This window comes from Corvus brachyrhynchos, unplaced genomic scaffold (assembly GCF_000691975.1).
Source record: "Corvus brachyrhynchos isolate BGI_N302 unplaced genomic scaffold, ASM69197v1 scaffold59, whole genome shotgun sequence".
Classification (NCBI taxonomy): domain Eukaryota; kingdom Metazoa; phylum Chordata; class Aves; order Passeriformes; family Corvidae; genus Corvus; species Corvus brachyrhynchos.
In genome coordinates, this window is record NW_008246054.1 from 2340605 (window position 1) to 2363168 (window position 22564).

The following is a 22564-nucleotide window of genomic DNA, read 5'->3' on the forward strand; positions in this document are numbered from 1 at the left end:
AGGGAAAGGCGGCGCCTGCCCGCGGTGCCCCGGAGAAAGGCGATGCCCAGCCTGGCTCTGCGCCGCGGGAGGGATGCCCGGAGCCCCGGGAGGGGCGGCACAGCCGGACACACCCGCAGCCGGTGGCCGTGCGCCCCGCGGATTTTAACTTTTTATACCGATACCGCAACTAGTGAGAAAGTCTTCACTGGTGCTGGTGGGACGTGGCGGAGCCCAGACGCCGATGGCCCTGGGGGAGCAGGGCTGTGTTTGATACCGCCCCGGATGGTGCAGGTTGGTTGCATTTATGGGGCTGGTCAAGGCGAGAGTAAAACTGCACCGAAACCCTGCTCCTCTTCCTCCTCCTCCTTCACCAGGTGTCCCCCAGGGTACCCAAACTTCTGCTCTTTCACCCAACTCATGTTCTTCATCCTCTGCTGGGTTCCTGTTCCGGGTGTCCGCACCCGGAGCTGCGCCAGGCACTGGGAAAGGACCCTCAGGTGGCCGTGGGACAGTCGGGGTGGATGGGACACGGTGGTGCAGCCCCCACGGTGCCATGGCAGGGGCTGCTCTGCTCCCAGAGCCTCGTGGCATCTCACAAACCAAAACACGCCAAGCCCAGGGGGCTGAAAGCCCGGCCACCCCTGTGGCAGTGCCTCTGAGCCCCTGGGTTTGTGTCCCCCCTTGCTGCTGCTGGAGCTGAGCTGCCTGGGGGATTCGGGGATCTCAGTCCTGGGGTTGGATGGGCTGGGCTGGCCAGGGCCACACACCCTTGGATGTGGTGGTTTGGTGTCTCCACTCGGCCCTTTCCCCTCCGGCCAGGGGCAGTCTGGGCTCTGTCCTGGCCATGGCCTGCTGTCCTTCCCCTCCCCGCGGTCACGGGTCGGTCACACCGTTAAGGCAGCGGGTTCTGCCTGTCCCCCCGTCCCCCCCGGCCCCCTGGCAGCCCCAGCCAGCCCTGCTGGGCTCTGTCCCCCCTGTGCCCATGGCTTCCCCTGCAGCAGAGGGGCATGAAGGTCCCCCCGGCCCCACAGGGACCTGGCGCTGCCACAAACACCAGATGTGTTTTCCATCTACTTTTGCACATTCTACAACGTCGATGTGGAAAGGGTTTATTTGACTGCCAAGTGAATAACTGAGTTGTTAACTTGATATACTCTTGTGTTCATATCTTACAATTCCAATGTGATTTTTTTTTTTTTTAGCAAGGAACTTGTAAAGCACAACATGGCCATGAAATCCATCAGCTTCCTGCTCTCGCTGCCAGCTGAATGGTTTTATTGCCATTAACATTCACTATTTGCTCCCCATGACACCCCCAATCAATGTTTACAAAGAAAAAAAAGAAAACAAGCCAAAACCTGTTTAAAATGAGTTTTAAACAGCTGGGGAGATGCCCCAGCCTATGGGGATGTACTGCCCATCCTGCCCGTGGCCCTGAGGGAGACTTGGAGATGCCCAGGGTATCTATGCCAAGGCTTGAAGGTGTTGAGAGAGCCCTGCTGTGCCTGGATGAGGTTTGGGGTCCATCTTTAATTTTTTTTTATTGTTGTTTTTTCCTGAAGTGCCAGGCAGGAGACCCTGAGTGGTGGCACATCCCAGGCTTGGGGAGGTACCACAGGTAAAAGCAATGAGTGCACTCCTCCCGCCCCACTGAGCTGAGGGCACAAACAGAACTGTCTTTAAAGCTTTTTAGGGTTGTTTTGATGGATTTTTAATGCTTAATTTTGTATCTGTTTGGTTAAGGCAGGCCCATGTTTTATTTATTTCTGTTTGTAGCTTCACACATCAAATCTGTCATTTCAAATGGCAAAAAGAAGTTGGAGGTTAAAAAGTGGGTGTGGTTGAAGTACAAAAGGACATGTGGGCTCTGTGTAAGTGTCTGCATTTCAGATGGATCATTTTCCAAACCCCACTTTGCTTTCAAGGGAGAGTGGAACAAAGCAGTGGTACAGGTTAACAAAAAAAAACCAAACCAGCAAACAAACAAAAGCCCAGACCCCAACTTCAACAAAAGGTGTGATTAGTTGCGTGTATTTACTGAGAACATACACTTTTTATGATTTTTTGTTTGTTTGGCTGTGAGCTGTGTGTACGAGCATAAGGAAGTGAGTGCAGCTCCTCAGCTCAACCTTCCCCTGGCAAGAAAATTAAATTTCTTTTGAAAACCCTTAAATTACTTAAAATTTCACCCCCCAGCCCTGAGCAGCCAGGTCAGCCACGTGGCCAAATCCAGGGTCCATGTTCCAGAGGCTCCACTGGCCGTGGTGTTGGGTCCCTCCTTCCTCGGTGGGCACGCACAGTTCCTTCTGCCCCTAATCCCAGGGAGAAAATGATCCCAAGAGGAAACCACACGCCAAAAGGACTGAAGCCTCTGTGTGGTTTGTGATCCTATCAAAAAGCCCTCAATAGTCCTGTACTTTGACGATGCTTCTGTTTGTTCAGTGTATAAATCCCCGCATTTGAAGCGGAAGCTCCGTGTACAAACCCTCGGTATTCCTGCTCTGGTGTAAATTTCCAGCCGTCCTTCCCAGGGGATGGGGAAAACCCTGTAAATACTCACCTGTGGGCAATGCAAGTCTGAGACCCAAGGGTTCATTTTTCTAATTCCTTAGCCTCAGTTACAATACTAATGTAAAAACAAAAGCAGTTTATTTTTCTAATGGTCCTGCCAACGTCGATGCAGCGACAAAGAGTTGTTCCTGCCGCTGAAAGGGCCCACGGGGAGAGGGGCACAAGGAGCTTCCATGGCAAGAGGAGAATGGCTGTTGCTCCCAACCATGGAAAAATCCCATTTTCTGGAGGAAATAGTTGTGTTCCAATGCAGAGACCTGGCAGGCCCTGGGGGATGCAGAAACGAGGACAGCTGGGATATTTTGGGGTTTTCCAGCAACGGCTCCGGTGCATGTTCCGTGTCCACTAACAGTTTGATACGCTCAATATGGACCGAATCCATATAGTCTGCATTAAACTCAACTACTCAAACCAATGTTATGAGTATATTTATTTCCTGTTATACCCCTTTTTATTTAATCTCTATAGAACAGGACCTTTTTATTCCAAGCTCAGCTCCTGCATGGATTTTTATCAGCAACAGCACCTCCCGTCTTTCCTCTCGGAGACCGAATTCCGGGAGCTGCTCTGCTGGGATGCAGCCAGCCAAGGGGAGAGGGTTTTGTACAATTCTTGTGAAGATGCTTCACATTTCTGTAAAGATAAATGAAAATAAAAGAGCTGCATGCAGCAACAGGAGACACTGCTGTCTGATTTTTCTTTTTTCCTGGGAGTCTGTTTTAAAGTCCATGGAAAGATGAGGCTTTAGCCGAGGCTCAAGGCAGCTCTTCCCAACTTTATTTTTTAGCTTCAACTTTTCAAACTCTTTGTGCCTGGATGCACAAAGGGCCTGGTGGGGTATGGGAGCTTTTAAAGGTCATTTGATTTACTCATTTAATCCTACTTTCTATGATTTAATGAATGCATTAAATTTTGTGGGTATTTAAGGGGTTTTTTTTCTTAAACTGATGTTTTAGCTAGGATTCAGTACATGTTCTTCATGTCAAAATTTGTCACTGGCTCCAAAGTTTCCAAGATTTTCAGGAAAAATCCCAACATTTCTAGAGCATTGTAGATGTTGTAACTTGGAGATCAAATGCTGGTAAGCAGAGGTTGTTTTTATTAAGCATTTTAAGCAAATACTGTAAAAATCTGTTTATTTAAAATCGTACAGAAGGACACAAAAATATCCCTTAAATAGGGAAGATAACTCTGGGATGAACACACACATGAGGAAACTAGAAGTAAAAGGCCAGCAGGAAGCCAAGTCCCTGCTAAATTACTTTTTAATTATTGGCTTTAAGCCAGACAAATCTGTACATGGAGAACAAAATCCTCTGATTTTCCAGGACATGCAAGTTGCAATGATTACACCCAAAATAAGGTAATTTTATCACCACCACGAGCAGCTCTCACTATATGAAAACCCTTCCAAGGCTGCAGAACAGGATCTAATGCTCTGTGCAAGTGGATTTCAGCACTTCCCAGCAGTGGATTCTTCACCTTTTCCTCTTGTTCCACCTTCCACAGCAGCAGATGCAGAAAAGAAGAGGAAATAACACTGCAAAATGAACCAAAATTCGTTTAAATCTTTGCCCCAGTTGAGAAAAATCAGCTTCTAACACTGCCAACTCCTTGCAGCAGAGAAAAGATATCCAGAGCACTAAAATATACATGAAAAATAACGGGGTTGGTGTGGCTGGGAAACAAAAAGGAAACCAAATCCGGGAAGGATTTTTTATTTTGCTGTAAATTTATAGTTATCCCCTGGAAGACAGAGTCAAAAGAAAGAGGTTTTCCTTTGCTGGGATTTCCAGGTAATGCCACGGTAATTTGGGGAGGTTTATGGGCTTCCAACCATTCTTCCAAGTGCCTCATTTGAATTTTAACAAATGCTGGATATTGAATATTTCATCATCCCTGCTGCACACATCAGTTTAAGAGGTTATTTTTTCCCCCACTGCAATAAATACATTATTTCTGAACAAGTTCAGAGGGATGGATGAGAAAACTGTGACAGGATTTCAGCACCAAGATAAAAGTGAATTTATATTTAGCACAGACAAGCAAATTCAATCCACCCTGTAATCTTCACAAGAGGAACGTGCCCGTGCTCAGCACTTGGAGGGCCAGGCTGGGGAAGGAAGGGACATAAAATTCCAGTTCTGGAATGGCATTTTCCTTAAAAATTTGGGTTATTTTTCTTCAAAGAAGAGCTGAACTTACCACTTGGAGCAGAAGAGTAAAAATCCACCTTTTCATAGCCCCACTGGAAGCTTGAGATCTTCAAACCCTCTAAGACCAAACCAAGCCTCAACAAACCTGCAACAGAAAGCTCAGGGAAATATTTTGTGTGTAGAATAATAAAATTTTCAAAAAAACCAATTATTTTTTACTTACAAATGGTAAGGGAAGTCCAATGTCTGAGTGGTGACCTGGAATTAATTGTAAAATTTTCAATGCACTGTGGAAAATACACTTCATTTTAGTGGGCCATATGAATATTCCAATTTTGAACTGGCCTGAAGAATTCTTATATGAAGTTTCATTTATGTGAAGCAGCCAGAGAACCCAACCCCCAAAATACTCCCCAGATTTCTTCAGTTCTGCACAGGAGCAGCAGCAAAAATGGTACCAAATCTCCCCAGATCTTCTTTCTGGAGTGATGTCCTTGGAGAATCCCAGCACAGCCTCATCCCAAGGATGTTTGGCACGTCCTGACCCCCAAACCCACTGTCAAAATCAGACCCTGCCCTCAACCACCCCCCTCAGGCACCTGCCTCTCCTTCATCTGCTGAAAAGTAATTACATTTAACCCCCTAATTAACTGCAAGCCACTTAATTGGATAAGCAGAGCACGGATAACAGCTTAGCACACATCCATAGGGACAGCTCCATTCCAGAGGTGGGAGCAGCAGGGACCAAATTCCCAGGACAGTCAGCTCAGAGTGAACAGGAGACACCTCATTCGTTGTTATATTTAATTAATAAATTAAATAAAACATAAAGTGGGGGGGTTTGGGGTGCTCTGACACTGCTCCAGTCGCCTGTTCTGGGGATTTATGGGGGGAAAAGCAAAAGAAATGGAAAATTCAAGTCCTGAGAACTCATTCCTGTCACTTTTAGTTTAAAGTACAGCTCCAAACCCCTGGGAAGAGAAATTCCAGAGATTTCTACACTCAACTCCCCAGTGCAGTGGGGACAAAAATCAGCTTCATTTTCTTTACACTCAGCCCTTCCAGTGTAGGTGAAGGCTTTCAAAGGAAATTCGTATTTTCCAAACTCAGACTATTTTTGCTGGAACTCTCCCCACCCTGAGAGCAGGATGAAAATGAGACAAAACCACACCAAGTACAGATGCAAACAGCACATGGAACACAGAGACTGATGGACAGAGCTTGAGAAAAAGAAATTGCACTTAAAATCACTTTAAAGATGCACATTATTGGATTTGTTAGTAAGAAACAGAAAGAGGTCACAGACAGAGCTCCCACTTTCTCCTCCTCCTCCCAGGAAGCACAGCCAGAGCCTCTGGGAGCAGCTGGGGGTGTTTTTACCCAGATCTGCTTGTTTGGACAGAGGGAACAACCCTGGCTCCAACTAATCCTGGAGAAAACCAACCCAAACCAGCAGCTTAAGCTGCAGGTTGCCAAATTGATTCCATTTACCTGCAGGCAGCCCCCAGCCATGGGATCAGAGCCCCTGGGACTGAGGAAACAGCTGATTCCCACACATTTCACTGATTTCAGGTGTCCATAAATTCCCATTTTCTAAGCAGTGATTTTTAGAGGTGACTAAAAAGGGTCCAGATCACCTTATGAGTGCTACACATCAGGATTTTCAGTCCTTGGGAGTGAAGGGTTAAGCATGAGGTCACTAAAAGCACAGTCAGAAATCCTCTGTATTCAGAATTCCATTAATTTAACCCAAACCCCAATGCTGACTAGAAAATTACCAAAATTCTGTCACTGGGGGTCTACACAGATCAAAGGAGCCCCAGCAGACAGATTCAAGAGTCTGATGAAATAAATCCTTAAACTATTTCCCAATTTTCTGAGAGCTTTTTGGTCCCATTCTTGCCCCCTGTAGTCAAGAGAAACAAGCTCTTGTCACAAAGTTATTGCAGCTCCTCGCAGGTGAAGCTTTACTCAAGAGAACAGCACATCTTTAAAGTGTATTAGTTCTTGGAGGGGATGAAGTGTCACACCAACAAAAGTACACATGAAATAAAAAGGAAATCAGTTAATGGTTTTTATTAAATTTCAGTGTTTCATAAAATAAATATGGTTTATAATATCAAACAGTGAGAAATAAAGCACAAGCATGAAAAGCATGGTAACAAAAGTTACACTCATGACGGTGTTTAATACTTAGCACTTTAGAAACCATAAAGCCTTTAATTATATACAAGCAGCAAACTATCTAACATAATTTACAAAGTTGCAGCAGCCTAGTCAGGGAGTCCTGGGAGAGGAAAAACATGGAGAGACTGCACTGGAAGACCTTCACTTTGCTCTACGTACCCAGTACTTTATCCCATCCCCTAATTCCCCCTATGTACAAGAACTCTCTGTACCTTCCATCATCTCCAAGGGCAATAATTACACTGGAGTTCAGAGCTCAGTTCCTCTCGAGGATGGGGCAGGGCCTTCTGCACTCGAGAGACACAAATTCAAGTAACACTTCAAAGAAAAGTAAACATGTGCAAACCCAAGTCAGAACCTACAGGAGCTGCAGGTATTAAGTGTCAAACCCACGGAGCAGGAGCTCGTTAGCAGATTAAATTAGAATATAGCTACAGAAACCTACTCAGGAACCAGCTGGGGCCAAGAAGGAGACATGGGAGTGGTTAAAAATAAAATTAAAAAAAAAAAAAAAAAAAAGGAACTGCAAATATACCCTGTTACCACAGACAAAAATTTAATCTGCTGAAACACAAAGACTTTTAAGGTCATAACTCAAGATTTAATATTTCAACATGAAAAGAAATCCAAGCCATTCGACTTATTTGGGCTTTTGAAACAAATGCAAATGTCTCTGTTTAAAAATTGCTTTCAAATGAGAAAAACAAATCAATATATATTAATATATCACCCAAAATAAAAAACATAACACACTCTTCATTGTAGAGCATGCTGCTCATTCAGAATAAAGACAGGACAAAGAAAGTAGAATTACATTTCATGATGTAATAAAAACATTAAAATCTGTGATCATTAAGTGCACCATCATACAGGAGTAGCGTGCTCAGAGTGGAAATGTTCTATACCTACCAGCATCCACCTTTATTAAAGCAAACAAATCTTTAGGACACGACCTGAAACTGAAATCAGTAATCACTGGGCTCCATTCAGCTTGCCTTAAGTTTCAGTCAGGCACATTCCAGCTAGTAGCACCTGTTATGCCTCTTCATGATTGTATTCCAGAGATCTTTACGTTTGTGAACAACTTTTTTTTTTTTTAGAAAAAGACTGGCTTTTGCAATCCTTGCAATGCTTATCCTACACAGATCCTGCAAGTAAACTCTGTTCTGAGCAGCACAAGTTGGGGCTTTTTTCAGAAATCTGAGAGCTGGACTTATGTTGGCAGTAGATACAGTACAACAACTGGATGTATTCAACAGTTCCTCAAAAAGGTCTGAAAGGAAGATTTCCCTAAAGACTGTTTAAAAAAACCAAACCAAACCCAAAGCACTTCACCCCAGATCTGTTCAATCCTTCTACCCAAGTTCGGAGCTTGCCAACTTTTAAGAATGCCAGGAAAAAGGAGGGAATAAGGTGGAGAGGAAAGAGAATTAAATTATTCCCAATTTGTACCGATGAAAAGCTTCAAGTAAAAGGAAATCCACTTGTTCAAGATCTTGCTACATGCACAGTCCCTCGTCAGCTGAAAGCCACAGTAGTTAGCATTGGGTGTAACAGCAGATTGATCATTCATAAAAAACACTGGCAATGTTCCTTCATCCTCCAGAACTTGCATCCACGGTTCTCTGTTCCAAAGCTTCTTAAAAAACGTCTATGGTTCTGCACATTTCATACCAAACTGGAGGAAAATGGTAAACATGTCTTCTTTCAATGCAATCCCAGTGAGCCAACCTTCTCCCCAGGAGCTGGGTGTCATTTCCGAGTCTGGCTCTTCTTTGGCACCGCGGGTCGCTTGGCTTGCCACAAGTGGTTATGGATGGTGAGGGCATCCACGCTCACGGACATGGTTTTGGCCGGGATCACGTTAAACTGTTTTCTGTCCGAGCTGTACTTATAGAGTTTATCAATCATTTTCTTGGTGATGCTCTTTGGCCCTGTTCCAGTCAGCTTGTAGATCTCCTCCGTGTCGGGGTAGTAGCAGTAAAGTGCTCGGAACTGGCAGCCGGCGTCGCGGAACAAGATGATGTAGTGGTTGGCATCACATTTCTCCAGCTCCTGCAGCAAAAACAAACAGGTCCAGGGGTGGTTCACAGGGAGAATTGTGCCAAGCTTTAAGCTGAATAATTGGTTTTTTAACACTAGGTCAGTAATTACGATTCTCAGTCCTTTCATAAACCTCCAAGCAGAACTCTAAATACAGGATCGTGTTTTCCACGCGGGAAGCAAAAAATCCTCAGTACAGCCACATTTTAGGAAATGGAATTCACACATCAGTGAGATTATGAAATCAGCATTACAGAGCCATCTGATTGAGAGTGCATTAATGATTTTAATGTTTACCTCTAATATTGAATTCTTATGTGGTTCATTCACTTTTCCAGCAAGACAGCAGTGAGATATAGCATTGTGAATAATAGGCTTGTTGGATTTGCTGCTGGGTTCCTTAAATAATTTTGGACCTAAGGAAGATAAGTAAGTCACAATTATCTGCCTTACATTTATGAACATAAAGATTTTCATTCAAAGTGAAAAAAATAAAAAAACCCCATTATTTTTTTAGAATGACTTACTTTTAGAGGTATTAAACAGAACAAAATACACCTGACAGCTTCTCAAAAATAACATCAAACACACCACAGGTTTTCCTGACCTGGTATTCATAATAAATGAATAAAACAAATGAAACAAAACCAAGCTAAACTAAAACAAAGCAGGCACCTGTGTATTCTGCCACTGAAGCAATAGAAGATGCTGTGGAAGCGTTCTCCCAGTCTCTCTCTGTGTTTCTGCTGGGATTTCTGCTCAGAATGGGCAAGGACTCCATTGATTCAACTCTGGGAGGGAAATAAATAAAAAATTATATGCCAAGATTTTGGGGTTTGGCCCTGTAATCTCACAGAAATGCTGCTGTCCCTGAATGGAACAGACTATTCTCCCTTATCCTCCCCAGAACAGTCAGATTCTCCTTGCTAGAAATTAAAGCAAAACTCTGACTCCTCTGGGAGAAAACAAAACAAATCACATGTTTGTACAGAACACTGCAGTTGGCAGCCACGTAGACCAGATGAATTCAGCAATTCTCATTGTGCCAGTGAGGTGAAGCAAACAGCACTGGAGCCCAACACTATTTCATCCCCCAGCACAGAGAAACCCAAGGGAAGCTGGCTGTACCTCTGCGAGGGAGTGCCACCAGAGTGAACACTTTCAGGCTCAGTTGTTGCTGCTGAGGCCAAAGACAGACTGGAACCAGACTGAGCACTGCTCAAATTATCAGCTACAAAACAGGAGAGAAAATGTCAAGCACATTTGGTTACAGCAGATTGGCAGAGCAGTGAGAGCAAACAAATCCAGATTCTTACGTGTGGAAGAACACTTCGTCCCCGAATCACTGTAAGATTCCTCACGATGGACCGACTTAGGCCTGGGTTTTTTGGGCTTGGATTTGGGCTTCCCAAGCCCTTGCTCCTCCAAAATTTGCTGCTGTTTTTTCCTTAGATATTCCTGCTTGATGAGTTCTCGCCGAGCCTTCTCCTCTTCTTTCCGTATCCGGTCCTCCTCAGCTTTGCGGCTGACAAGCGAACACAAGAACAGTGCATTCAGCACGGAACAACTTCCTCACCTTAAAATAAAGAGAAATTCTTTTCTGGGCATCATTACCGAGCTTCATCCCTTTTTTGTTCCACCTCAGCCTCCAGCTGCTGCTTCCGCAGCCGAGCCTCCTCGGCCTTGCGCTGCTGTTTCAGAAGGAACGCCGCGCGTTTTTTGGCCAGCTCATCTTCTGCCTTCTGTTCATCCTGCAACACCAAAGGGATGGAGAGTGTTAAAGAATAGAGGATAATGTATTCAGCTGGACATCACAACACTGAAGAGGATTCCAGGAAAATTTGAAGAAAAATGATTACTTTTGGAAATCTTTACATTGGAGTGTAAATCAAAACTTCTTGTTGATCAAGAAAAAATTGTACCATAGTTTTTAGTGTTCCCTTAGGTCTGTGAGGAGAAAAAAAGGGGTTCATCTTACTCTGACTTGTTTTTAGGTATCTTTAATCATCACAAAACCTTCTAGACCTGCCAAGTACAATGCAACTATGATGTGGGCCAGGATGGACACCACAAATAATCCCAGTGCAATGACAATCAGTCAAAATTAATCACACTACAAAAAAACCCCAAAATTAAATTCACCGAGATTGAGACAGCCTGGTTTGACCTGCTTGAAAGAGAAATGAAAAGAGAAAGTATCATCATGTCAGCACATTTGAGGTATTGACAAAAATCATTGCTAAGCACAAATTAAAGATACTAAATGTTCTGAGAGCAGTTCTCTCCCTTTTTCCAAAAGCAATTGTTTTCCAATGCAGCTTTTTCATATCCAAATATTAGAACCAATGAGTGCTGTGCTCCATCAGGAGACTGGGCAACACCAGGTCTAATGCTGGGTGAGTGTGTAACAGGAACCAAAGACAGAAAGGTAACACATTTACCTTGAAGAAAAAACCCACACCAGACTTCTGATCACCTTCACTAATCATATCCGTGGAGCTATCCTGGTTTTCAAGCTCTCCCTCATCTGGAGCTTTTAAGTCAGACAAATCTACTTCAATGAGATTAGCCTTGCTTCTCAGGGGCTCATCCACTGGGACATTTTCTTTTCCTGAGGCATCGGAAGAATTCAACCCTGCTTCCTTGAAGCTGTTATTCACCTCTTTGCTCATTTCAGACAGAATATTTGCATCTTTGGAGGTGGAGAGAACGAGTGCCCTTTGATTGCTCTCATCATGAAGTCTATAGGTATCAAAGAAACACTTCTCTTGGGAACCACTTCCATGATCAGGGCTGCTTTCCAGTCCCATTTCTGTGGGTGTCTTTGCCAAGCTATTGGGTGGGAAAGGTCTTAAGTGTGGTAGGTTTTCTAGGCTGGGTGTTGGGGTTTTAACACGTGCTGAATTCTGCTGTCTGTCCTTAGGGACTTTCAGCTCCGATGGCCTTCCCGGTCGGGGAGTCCTTCCTTGGCCAAACCGCGGCGGTTTCCGCAGGCTGTTCATTCCAGTTGGAGACAGGGGCTCGACAAAATGAATCGAAGGTTTCACCTTTTGGTCCTGAGAGTTACTTCTGGTTCCTGGGGATGGCACTGTTGGAGATTTCATGAGCAGCTCCTGCTGCTGGGAAATCTTTAAGATGGCCTGCTGAAGGGTGCTGATTGTTTCATTCAGCTTTTCGATAGAAAGATCACATTCATTTATATCCGCTTCAGTCACGTTGTCTTCTAGGAGGGCAACAGAAATAATTTTACTTTTTTCCAAATCATGTATAGCAGCAGGGTCTTTTGGTTTGTGTTGCTCAGCAAAAGCAAGGCTTTCCTGCATTTTTACTTTTGCTACTTCTTGAGAATCATTCAGCATTTCTTCTCTCTCCTCCTCTTTCACAAGAAACTCCTCAGATTTGGAACCCAAAGAAACTTCATCTAAGTCTTCCCCATTGTGCCGAGAATATTCTTTTGCAAAATGTTCTGGTTTGATAGGTTGTGGACCATCAGGAGATTTCCCTTTTTTAACAACGTGCAGGAAAGCTGCCTTGCCCAATTTTAGTCTCTGCCTTGCTGATAGGGCTTCCATCTTCTTCTTCTGAGCCTCTATCGCCCTGCGTTTCTCTTCCAGCTGCATATGGAGCTGCACCAGCTCAGAAGCTAAAAGATTAACATTGTCTTTGTTCTGCCTGCTGGGGCTCTGCTCTCGCTTTTGTTTCCACGTGGTCAGCGGTGCTGGGCAGCTTTCTGACCCATCTGGGGTGGTTTTTTGGGAACTGCTCGTGCTGGACTTGGTCTCGTAGCTGTTGAGCCTCTGCAGCTTCCTCTCTGCAAAGCTGGTCATGCGAACGCTGCCGCTGGCCATGGACACGCTGCTCACCTGGGAAATGGTGCTCAGGCAGGGGCTGGAGCGGCCGCTGGCATCATCCTTGTCCTCGTGTTCTTTCACCTTCATATCCTCCTGCAGCTTGGCAGATTCTTCCTCACCAATGTACTTCGTGACTATAGGATGGTCGTCTATGACTACCAAGTCCTGGTCAGCATCTTCCATGTCCAAGAGATCCGACTCCGAGTCCTGTCTCACCATAGCCCAGGTTGTATCCTGAACATGCAAGCCGAGACCTTTCCCATAACTCACATTGACTTTACTTGTTACCTCATCATCAGGTTTAGCAGCATGAAGAAAGAATCCTCCAGTGGATAGCTCCTGAGAGGAAGGATCTAAACTGCTACTAGCCAAAGGTCTGGAAGCTTCTAAACCTGCTTCCCCCAGGGCCACTGGATCTGCAGTACTGGGATCTGCAACTGGAGTGAAATCAGAGCTAGAAATGGGAGTGAAAGTCCTATTGAGGTCATGCTCACCATGACTGCTCGTTGCTTTCTTGCGGATCAAAGACAAGTGTCCTTCATTTAACCTCTTTGTTACAAAACTCCTCTGTTTCCCCTCCCCACACTCATCCTCTTTATTGATGACCTGCTTTTCCTTGGCTGGTTTCAGGACTGCAGGCATTAAAGGCTCCAGGTAAAAACTCTCGGGTTTGCTGTCCGAAGGGTCGCTGTTTGTTTTTGGAGACCACGCTGTGGCCGCTATGCTGGGCACCCTGGCTGCTGCATTCTGCACCTCAGGGTCACCACGGTTTGGCCTTTCTTCAGATCTGATGATTGCAATAAGCTCTTCATCTTCATCCTCCATTTCTACATTGTTCAGCAAGCTCTTCCCATTAGCTTTCACTGATGGAGGGTGGGGCTGATTTTTGGGGGTTACATTGACAACGTTGGAAGCAAGACTGTCCTTGCTGATGGATCTGGCCAGGCTAATGCTGTCACCAGAGCCAGGGTCCACATCAGTACTGGCAGAATGATGAAGAGCAAACGGTGTTGGCTGAGACAGAGGCCTAGAAGAGATAAGAAGAGTCTACTGACACTCAAGCACAACAAGGTGCAATTTGTTGAAATAAAGACCACGATACAGAAAGCTAAAATTGTTGTTTTATTTTAAAAATGCATCCTGTATCATAAGTGACCAGCAATACCAAGCAGCAACTTCTGACACTTCCATTTTCAACAGCACTTCCTGAAAATCTGACGCATTTTCAATTGCAAATCTAAAATCAGTCAGCTCTGAAAGTGCACATTAAGAGGAAACAAAATTAAGCGACTGTCAGTGCAGTTCTAGGGCAGTGATACCACATTACCACAATCAAATTTGTCACAGTATCATTTCCTCAAGCAATGCTGTAAAAAAATAAATGTCTCCCTTACCTGGGTTTCCTCTCTGGCCACGCCAGAACTGCCCCTCGTGGCTGCCCATCAACGCGGGTCAGAGAATTTGAACGGTGCCGATGGCCTGAAATGGTTTTCAAATTGGTAACAGTTTAGAAATGGTCTTTAAACCAGCACTTTTACCTCATTTAATAGCAAATCTAGAAACAGAACCAACTCCTTCCCCAACAGATGGCAGCAGAAAACAGATTTGCTGCAGCTGCCACTGGAGAGACACAGTCAAAGCCTGAAAAAAATTAAAATCCACTAAGTTTCTTAAAAGATCTTTAAGATTTTTTCGAACTCAACATGCTCACCCACTTGTGTTACTGCAGTTTAATACAATTTTAAATTATTTCTAGAAATGAACTTATATTTCAATTCTTTATTCTGTTAACATTGACAGTCATTGCCTGCTGGAAGGCAAATTCAAGGCAAACTCACCAGGGCTGTCTTCTCCCTGTAAAGATTTTTGTTGCTTTTGCCTCAAAGGGAGCAGTGGATGGGAAGGGCTGAAGGCAGGGCTTCCTCCTTTGCCACTAATTCAGAAAAGCAAAAAATCATTACTACAAAGAATTTTTTTCTATAATCAGAAAAAATATCGAATTGTGAAGTTACACTGGTGAGTCACCCTCATCTTCTTTCAAACATAATATCATTAATTTTTAAGAAGATCCTTAAAGAAAAGTTTTTCACATGTAACAATACAAAAGCAAACCTATTACCTGGAATTCAACTAATTTTCGAAACACAGCAGATCTAAGATGTTGCTTATGTAAATAGTAAATTCAAAGGCTGAAATAACTTATTTCACCATGAAACTTATGTTAGCTGAAAACTCTTGTCATTAACCTTCCTGCACATCAGATCACTTTTAAGTTTGTTTTCACAGAATCCCAGAATGGTTTGGGTTGGAAGGGATCTTAAAGACCATCCAGTTCCAGTCCCTGCCATGGACAGGGACACCTTCCACAAGACCAGGTTGCTCCAAGCAAGTCCCTGTCCAGCTCTCTTGGAGCCCCTTTAGGTACTCTAAGGTCTTGCAGTTGCAGCAAAATGACAACATCTAGCAGCACAAATTCCCAGGTTATCCAAACAGAGGCATAAACTGAAGGAGGAACAATATGAAGACTGACTTACAGGTAGTCAGGCTCCTCAGGGTGCAGGTAGTACCTACTGCAGGCTTCAGGGGCTGGCTGGGCTGGGGGCTGCAGCTCTGCTGGGCTGGGGCTGGCAGGAGTGGCCAGGAAACTGCGCTTGGTGGCGTTGGAAATGGGGACAGGGGGCCGGCTGCTCTTCTGCTGCATCACTGCCTTGACTGGGCACAAAGGGACAGCATTAACACAACTCACACTGGCCAGGGAAAGGGCAGAACAGAGCAGGAAGCTGTCAGATTGCAGAGGAAACCATGACACAACACTGCAGTGAAACCTGAAGTACTGGTCTTAATTTAAAATATGTATCTTCTGGTGAGCTTAATGAAAGTTATAAATTAATGATTAATTAGTGGGTTTAGGAGGAAATTACCTGTTCAAAAATTACCCATTCAAATAATTAGAATTCAAGTGGATCTAGGACTAATTTTCCTTCTACTTTACTGCTTCCAAAGATCCCCAGCAAGAATAAACTTTGGGTAGAAACAAAGCTTCCAAGGAAACACCACTGGGCAATAGTTTCACTGCAATGTAAGCTTTTTTTAAAACACATGCTGTCAGCTATCCATGGTTACAAACTTACCATCCTTTATTTCCTGGATATCTCTTGGTTGTACAAAGTCTGGTTTGACATTCTCAAACCACCAGAAGAGTTCTGCAATGAACACCATGACATTAGGCTGAAACAGAAAGAAAAGGAAAATTACACCTCACACTAACAAAACACTCGTGATTCACCCACTTTTTACTGAAAAATACATCCTCTGTTATGTTTCTTACCTTTAAAACCAAAGGAGCATACAGCATGTCCTCCAAGGTGAGGTAAAAGCATTTGTTTAGGTACTCATTTGAGAATTCTCTCAAAAGCTGAATGTTATAGAGGCTGTCTGCAATTGATGTCACTTCCTTCAAACAGATATCTGGGGAGGGGAGAGGGATGAGTAAGTTATGGCACTGTCCCAAGGGATCACCCTTCCACCCCCACCTCACAGAAACACTGAGTACAGGAACTCCACAGACTCTACACCAGCACTGGATATTTACTGGCTACCAGTGACATTTCTCTACCTGCTCAATACCAGAGGGGACAGGAAAAGCAGGAAGGAAACCACAGAGAACAGTATCAATTCTGCATTCGTTTTCTGAATCCACAGGGGATTCTGTCTATCACAGCCACAGAAAAGGTAAACAGGCTACAGAGAACACACATAATGACAAAATACAAAAGCAATTAAAACCAGACATCTTGATTTGCATATAATAAAGGGTTACTCCTAGGATTCACAGTGCTGGTTCCTTCTGAAAACATTGAGGAGCTCTGCAAGGTACAACATATCTGAGAATTTAAAAAACAATACAAAAAGCTGATTTGCAGAAATTAATGCAACAAGGACATTGATTTATTAAGAAAAACATTTTCTGGGAAAGAGAACTCATGTTTTGCAATGCTCAAGAGTGATAGTTTCTGCAGATTAAGAGAAACTATTTTCAACTCTAGATTTTAAAATGCCAAGTTATGTACTCCTAAAGAAAAACATGAGAATTATCAGCTAACAGTGGTGGACATGTACTCCTCTTTTATGGTATTGAAACCAAGCTCAGTTACTTCAGCCAAGAAAGCCACATAGCTAAAGCTGGAAAAGAAAGGATTCTTTTGTAGCTCATAATACACAGAGCACAGTCATCTAAATACAGTAAGTAAAAAAAAAAAGATGGAAGAGAGATTATTTTTTAAATGCAGATTCCATAGGTGACCTGCCTCCAACTTGCCATAGTCCACCACCTATTAGATGTGCTGCATTTTTAATTTTTAATGTATTTCTAGTTCAGCTTTCAAAGCCTGAAGCCTTTTATTCCTTTTTTCCCCTCAAAACCTTTATTACATACCATCCAGTTTCATTTGCTCTGGACAATAATAGTGAATCACAGCTAGAAGAGCAGCACCATCGCTACCATCCTTCATCAGATCTTCCAGCACAGGGAAGTAGGGTAACTGCCTGCTGGAGAGGTGGTCTCTTCTGTAACGCACCTACCGAGAGAAAACAAGGGTTCACACGATGCTAAAGAGGCAAAAAAGACCCAAAAAAAGGCAAAGAAAAAGGAATCTGTGTTAAGCATTGAAAACTCTTTTCGGTGGATCCTCTCTGGCATTCTGCCCCCAGTCAAAACCAGACAAACTTGTGCTTTTCTCCTTGTAGAAGCCAATTCTGAAGGAAGTGATGTTTCCTGTTTAATCCTAGAATGGTTTGGGTTGTAAGGGACCTTAAAGATCATCTAACCCAACCCCCTGCCACGGCCAGGGAACCTTCCACTAGAGTAGGTTGCTCATCTGCCATTCAGTCTCCTCATGCCCAGGAGCAATCTGTGCTGCTGGATTCCTCACTTTGTTCACACATTTTAACTTATTATAATCAATTTAACTCAAAATCCTTCCAAACAGATGCAGCAATGCAGCAGATCCAAAGAAAGAGACATGGATAGCTACATGAAAACATTTAAAGCTTGGGAAAAACAAAAACACAGCAAAAATAATTCTGATGAGCTGCTGATCCCTCATACTTTACCCACATCCACAGATTTGCTGTCGTGTCCACAGACAGCAAAGTCCTCTCAGAGAGAACCAGAACATGGCACATCTGGCCAGCCAGTGTGCAAGACAAGTATTGTGCAAAAATAAAAAAACATGGCCTTTTCCATAATAGTCAGAGAGGAGGAGGCCTTGACATCCCCAGCAAAACTCTCCTTGATTTACTACAGATCAAAATCAAACTCTGGTGCAAACCACCCTGCAGCCCTCAGGGAGTTTGGAGCTGCCAAAGCCAGTCAGCTGAAGAACAAATCTTGGCATTGCTACTTGCAAGTTTTGCAAGTTCCAGGGTTGCTGTTTCCTGAGCATCCGCACGCTACTGCACTGGGCGGCCGTGTCTAAACTGAGCAGCAAAGCGGGTGGGAAAGCAAAAGCAAAATGCACTGCAGGGCCTGGCAGAGACACCTGGCAGTGCTGGAAAAACACCCCTTGGACACTTCAGGGCACTGATATCACTGGCATTTAACAGAACCTCTCATCTGCTGTGCAGACACACCAGTCACATATTGAATCATCAGAGGAAAGCTGGGTTTTACCAATGGCATCCTACACTTCCCAAGCCAGCCTGGGAAAGCTCTACACACACACACACACACACACACACACACACACACACACACACACACACTCCTAGGTGTCAATTCAGGATGGCACAGGCTGTGAAAAAATCTGTTCCGAGCAATGAACATCGCTTGGAGCAATGAGAACCAGTTTCTTTTCTTTGTTTTGCACATGTTATGCTAAGTTTCCCAAGGAACTCAAAGCTATCTCTGCATGCTAATGCTATTTTTCCTGTCCTTTTACCAGGTGCAAATTGGGTTTTTCCCCAGCCTGGAGCACTCCACAAAGATGTAATGGAATGGGAATCATACTGTACCACACGAGCATATTCCACTGGTTCCAGCATGCAGTGCGATAGGGCATGCATCAGATCAGGCTTACACAAAAAGAAATAGTGAGATATAGGATGGTGATTATTCAAACAAGAAACAAATCAAAGGCATCAGCAACATCCATTATGCACTGGAAATGTGCTCATTAAGTCTGGTAAGAGAAGTGTGCATAACAAGGTGAACTGGTTAGCTTGAAAGGGTCAGCATTTATCCACTTAAAGTAAGCATATTAAAAAAATACCACTTTCTGAAATTCTTTTTAAACTTTTAATTCCTCCTGTAGTTAAAGTAGATACAAATATTTCTTTTCCAATAGGCTTAAACGGAATTTAAACCAACAACAGTCAATATCAAGAACTAAAATGTGTAAAAATTCCTTGTTTCTTCTGGCTTTAGTGAAAAACCCCACAAATTTATCAAAGAGGGGTTTTATGGACTTAATTTAAATCCTTATTTTTCGCTCAAATATTATTCTCTGAACCATTCAGTCTTTTATACTGAAAATTCTGAATTCTTCCTTCTTTTCTAAGCTGAGTGTTGTGGTTTGTAACCCTCCTGCCCATGCATACAATGAATGATATCTGTATGCAATAATTGCAGAAATGGTGCTACTGAAATGGAGATAATTCTGTATTGAAAAAAAAACCCCAACCAACCAAAAATCACAAAATAAAAAAGCACAGAATTGACAGAATCTGACAACAACTTTGGAGACTGCAAAATCTGTCAGTAAGCCACTAAAATCTCGGTGGGCTAGAAGTGAGACAACCTTTGTTTATTACTTCCTTTAATTTCAGATATTTAAAGTTTTTACTGCAGCCTACAGATTTGGTTCAAACAAACAAAGGATTAGGAGGCTGCAGTGGGCCTGAGCTCTCTGTGGGAAGGCAGAGTGATCATGGGGAAACTGCCTGATCACACCTGCCTTTTCCAAGTGCTCTGCCCTTTGGAATTAACAACTGAGACACAGCTCATCTTCCCAGAGAGAAAATGAGTAACACCAGCTCCTGCAAGGGCAGGAGAAAGGGTATCAAAGCTAAGGAACGCAAAGGAACAAAGGAAAGGCTCTGCCAGTTGAAATATACCCAGAAAAGTCAGACAAAAAAAAAAAGCAGGATTCCATACTAGAAGCACAGTTTTGTTGGATTTTTTAAAATATAGTGGAATTGCTATTCCAATTTCACAGTTCAGCACAAAGCAGAAGCAGCATTTTGTTCCAACGTGTGAACTGTCTTCCCTCCCACTGCGCCAGCTCAGGCTCCTTAACTGAGCACGCAATCCCAGCAACTCTCCCACCGGATCCAAACCGGCCTGGCAAATCTCCTACCCCACCTCAGTGAACAGCAGTGCTCTGGCTCTGACAGATTTACAAATCTGCACCAGAGCAGGTGCAGGAGCAGCGTAAGAGCATTATTTAAGCACAAACATCTGAGTATCTTAACTATGGATTCCAAGATTAGGCAGCCATTTAAGCCGCCCAGCTTTTCTCTCACCTCAGCGCTGTGATCAGTTCCTACTGACAACAAAACCCAGCAAATGCAACCATTTCAACTGGTAATTTTCTATTTTTTTTTTGCTGCTACTCCACCTCCCTCACTCCTGCAGTGTGGAAGCAATTTTGAGATGCTGCAAAGTGAGTATGCTGTCTGCTGTACAGTATGCAAAAAGCGTGTCATGAAAACAAAGCCTGATGACCCAAAAGCTCACACAGGTGTTTTTCAAAGAGCAGCTGAGAAGCATTGGAATGGAAGCAAACACTCTGAGGAAGTTTAAAAAGCCATGATTTTGTGGATGACAACTGGTGTAAAAGTAGTTCACTTACAGGTACTAATTTCCAATACCATTTGGAAGGAGACTGCTCAGGAAGCAAGGAAAGGAACGTAGGAACAGGAAAGGAACATCAGCAATGCAAGTTAAAAAGCAGTAATACTTAAATGCACTTCAGCAATAAACACTTTCATATTTTAGAGGGCTTGTAGCCTAGAAATTTAGATTTGAAGATACTAAAATAAGACCCAAAAGCCAATAGGGTCAAATAGTTCAAGGGATCCTTTAGACCACACATCAGCTTGTAAATTAAACAGCTCATTTTTGCTGAAGGTTACTATTATCCATAAAAGGCACATAAAAAACCACTGCCACTAACATGAAAATTAAACAACTGTGCCTTATTCATATGTCACACTTTGAGCCCCTTGCCCACCAATGCCAATTTGAGGAAAGAATATGTTATTTATAATTTATCTTAAGGTTTTGTTTCAGAAAGACCTATGTGACATTCTCCAGAAATGAAAGTGTGCTATATTTTGCAATATTAGTGCATTGTGATATAATTTCAAGGGAAAAAGCTGGAAAAAACTACAAACACACACATATAACATTTGAATGCCAAGAGAATCCTTTACTGGACAGAACATGAATAAATCCCTAAAAACACATTGGACAAATAATCCATGCAAAAAGAATATGCCCCAGGAGCTTTCAAAATATATAACATATATTTTGTGCTGTGAAAGCTGAGCCATATTTACCCACATACAGTTGATACAGGTTATTTTAAGTTGAAACAAGTTGTTTTCATCCTACTGAAACGTAAAGTCAGAAGATACCAGTGGGCTTCAAAGGCAAGGAAGGGCACTGATGACAGAGACAAAACAAACTGCATGCAGAAAATCTCAGTTTTGAGGATTGGAGCCCTCACATTTCTCTGACAAAGAAAATACTGATATTTAAATCCATTAATCATCCACACACAATATCACAACAATATCACAACTGAAGACAAATTTGTTTTACCTTCTGATGCCCTGGGCTTTCCATTAGTTGTTGTTTTAATTTAATCTCCTTCTCTGTTATCTCTCTCATTTTAAGGTTCACCTAAAAGGACATAGCATAGAAAATGAATTAAAATACACCTGGATATGTTTCCACAAGTGTTCTTCTTCCTCCTGTTACTTAATGGTCAATTCATGCTACAAACATAAGAAGTTCACAGAAAAACATGGTACAGCAGTTTTCTAGACCAACTCTCTATTAGCAGTAGCTGTAATCACAACTAGGGAATCCTGGGTTTGCAAGGACACATTCTCTTTGGAATGGGACTCTTGGCACTCAAAAGAATTACAGTAACTTAACTGCTGCCCTTGGAAAAGTTTCAGTTTTTCTGTTAAATGTTCTAGCCAGCCACAGTTAAGTCCATCCTGTTATTTAACATGGAACAGTGCTTCACCTAAAAAAAACCCCACCAACCAAAAAACCACCTCAAAGTAACTTGTCTGAAAATAAAGAATCCAATTTTTACAGTTTTTCCTAACTTAATTCCTGATTACTTTCCTTCTTTCAAAATTTACCAGCTTTATTCATGCCTGAGAAAAACAAGTTGCAAAAAGTAGAGATGATAGAAATGCACAAGTAAGAAGGAAGATACTCATCTGAACCTTTTTAAAAATCTGAGAAGTGACAAGAAAAGACAGGCATGCTTTTCCCAAAGTAAGTTTTACCTTGTTAATCCAGAAAACCATGGCATCCTCCAAATCATAGGGCAGTTCTTTTGAGGCACTGAACGTAGAGAAACGCTTGACACTGGCAACCACCTTTTCAATGCTGATCATTTCTACAGTGTAGGCCATCATAAGAGCATCAATCATTGCCATATGAGAACTCTGAAAGAAGAAAACAAAGAGTATTGGAAAATAAAATCCCTTTTAAAAAATGGTATGTTCTAACTGTATTTAAAATAAAACATT

At 43.0% G+C, this 22564-nt stretch overlaps 2 protein-coding genes across 3 annotated transcripts in view; one reads left to right on the top strand and one right to left on the bottom strand.

Moving 5' to 3' along the window:
• The window catches only part of LOC108449470 (potassium channel subfamily T member 1-like), an 8720-nt gene extending 4866 nt beyond the window's left edge, over window positions 1-3854 (top strand). The window contains exon 4 of the mRNA XM_017745538.1: window positions 3209-3854. Coding sequence (XP_017601027.1) covers window positions 3209-3301 — 93 coding nt within the window. The 3' untranslated portion in view covers window positions 3302-3854. The remainder of the gene's footprint in view (window positions 1-3208) is intronic.
• A 2905-nt stretch (window positions 3855-6759) lies between these two features.
• Window positions 6760-22564, bottom strand: part of CAMSAP1 (calmodulin regulated spectrin associated protein 1) — a 33900-nt gene continuing 18095 nt past the window's right edge. The window contains exons 4-19 of one of the 2 annotated variants that reach the window (XM_017745536.1): window positions 22319-22480; window positions 21615-21695; window positions 20641-20673; window positions 17226-17367; window positions 16119-16258; window positions 15922-16018; window positions 15325-15502; window positions 14629-14723; window positions 14185-14269; window positions 11381-13817; window positions 10554-10690; window positions 10256-10464; window positions 10068-10170; window positions 9615-9730; window positions 9237-9355; window positions 6760-8951 (exon numbers count right to left, since the gene is read on the bottom strand). In XM_017745536.1, coding sequence (XP_017601025.1) covers window positions 8649-8951; window positions 9237-9355; window positions 9615-9730; window positions 10068-10170; window positions 10256-10464; window positions 10554-10690; window positions 11381-13817; window positions 14185-14269; window positions 14629-14723; window positions 15325-15502; window positions 15922-16018; window positions 16119-16258; window positions 17226-17367; window positions 20641-20673; window positions 21615-21695; window positions 22319-22480 — 4437 coding nt within the window. In that variant the 3' untranslated portion in view covers window positions 6760-8648. The remainder of the gene's footprint in view (window positions 8952-9236; window positions 9356-9614; window positions 9731-10067; window positions 10171-10255; window positions 10465-10553; window positions 10691-11380; window positions 13818-14184; window positions 14270-14628; window positions 14724-15324; window positions 15503-15921; window positions 16019-16118; window positions 16259-17225; window positions 17368-20640; window positions 20674-21614; window positions 21696-22318; window positions 22481-22564) is intronic. The other variant, XM_017745537.1, reaches the window with a different exon arrangement.